This window comes from Aureococcus anophagefferens (genome assembly GCF_000186865.1).
Source record: "Aureococcus anophagefferens unplaced genomic scaffold AURANscaffold_314, whole genome shotgun sequence".
In the NCBI taxonomy this organism is placed as follows: domain Eukaryota; class Pelagophyceae; order Pelagomonadales; family Pelagomonadaceae; genus Aureococcus; species Aureococcus anophagefferens.
In genome coordinates this window covers 5,880-6,970 of record NW_008705842.1, presented here as the reverse complement: position 1 = coordinate 6,970, position 1,091 = coordinate 5,880, and the positions used below count along the sequence as shown (strand labels likewise).

Here is a 1,091-nt window from a genome sequence, read left to right as displayed (position 1 = left end):
ACGAGGGCCCGGCGCGGACGTCGCTCCCCGCGGGCCTGACCTCCAAGGCACTACGTGCTCCCCAAGGGCTACGTGGCGCCCCTGGACTTCACCGCGCCGCTCGACAGGCAGCACCAGCCCGTGCTCGAGCGGGCCTTCGTCGCGGCCACGGAGCTCCTCACGCAGGCCGGCCTCCACGAGGCCGACGAGCCCGTCGAGCTCGCCGTGCCGGCGCTCCGGGACGACGACGACCTCTCCGCGGATCACCGGTGCCGCATGCTGCATGCTGTTGGATTGTCGAGCTCCGCCCGCGTCACGCGTATCGGCGCGTGTCGGCGCCTTCGGCGCCTTCGGCGCCTCATTTTTTTCTTTTTTTTCCCTTCTTTTTTTTACCCCGCCGTCCCATGACACGGAAAAATTGCCCCGTCGGCGAGCGCCGGCGCGTCCGCTCTAAGATAGGCCTCCATCGCGTATCCCACGAAAATAGACGTTAATCCCCCGCCTCGCGCGCCTCGGCGTCGGCGCGGAGCCGGGCGTCGTCGTCGTCCGAGTCGGACTCGTCGACCTCGGGCTCGGCGTACTGGGAGGAGACGGACTCGTCGCCGTCTCGGAAGAAAGCCTGCCCTACTCGAGGCCTTACTCGGAGGTCCCCCACGTCCCGGCGTCCTGGGTGGCGCCCTGCGGCTAACGGCCGCAGCCGCGGGGCCTCGCGGACGGCGCCGCTGGCGCGTGGAGCGCGTCGGTTCTCATGGTAGTTATGTGCGTTACTCTGCGCACGGTCGCGGCGCCGGCGGCTCGCGCGGGGCCTTGGCGCGTGGTGGCGGCGCTGGGAGGCGCTCCACCGCGGCGCGGCGCCGGCGCTCGGCCGCTGGTGAAAGGCGCGCGTCGCCGACGTCGAGGGCCCCGCGGCCGCGGCGGACGTCGCGGCCGATCCGGCGCCTCCGCCACGTCGCGCCGGCCTCGCGCGGCGCGCTCCGCACGTGGCGCGCGGCCGCGGCGGCGTCCGCGGCCGCCGCCGCGGACGGGCGGCGCTCAGGAGCCGCGTCGCCGCCTGGTGGTGGCGCGCGGCCGCCGCGCGGTCGCGGCGCGCGGCCGCGGCGGCGGCCGCGCGG

General features: G+C 74.8%; 1 protein-coding gene across 1 annotated transcript in view; it reads left to right on the top strand.

Annotated features, from left to right (window-relative positions):
- The window catches only part of AURANDRAFT_68711 (hypothetical protein), a gene marked incomplete at both ends in the record, with an annotated part of 6,020 nt that overhangs the window by 740 nt on the left and 4,189 nt on the right, over window positions 1-1,091 (top strand). The window contains one exon of the mRNA XM_009044431.1: window positions 48-291. Coding sequence (XP_009042679.1) covers window positions 48-291 — 244 coding nt within the window. The remainder of the gene's footprint in view (window positions 1-47; window positions 292-1,091) is intronic.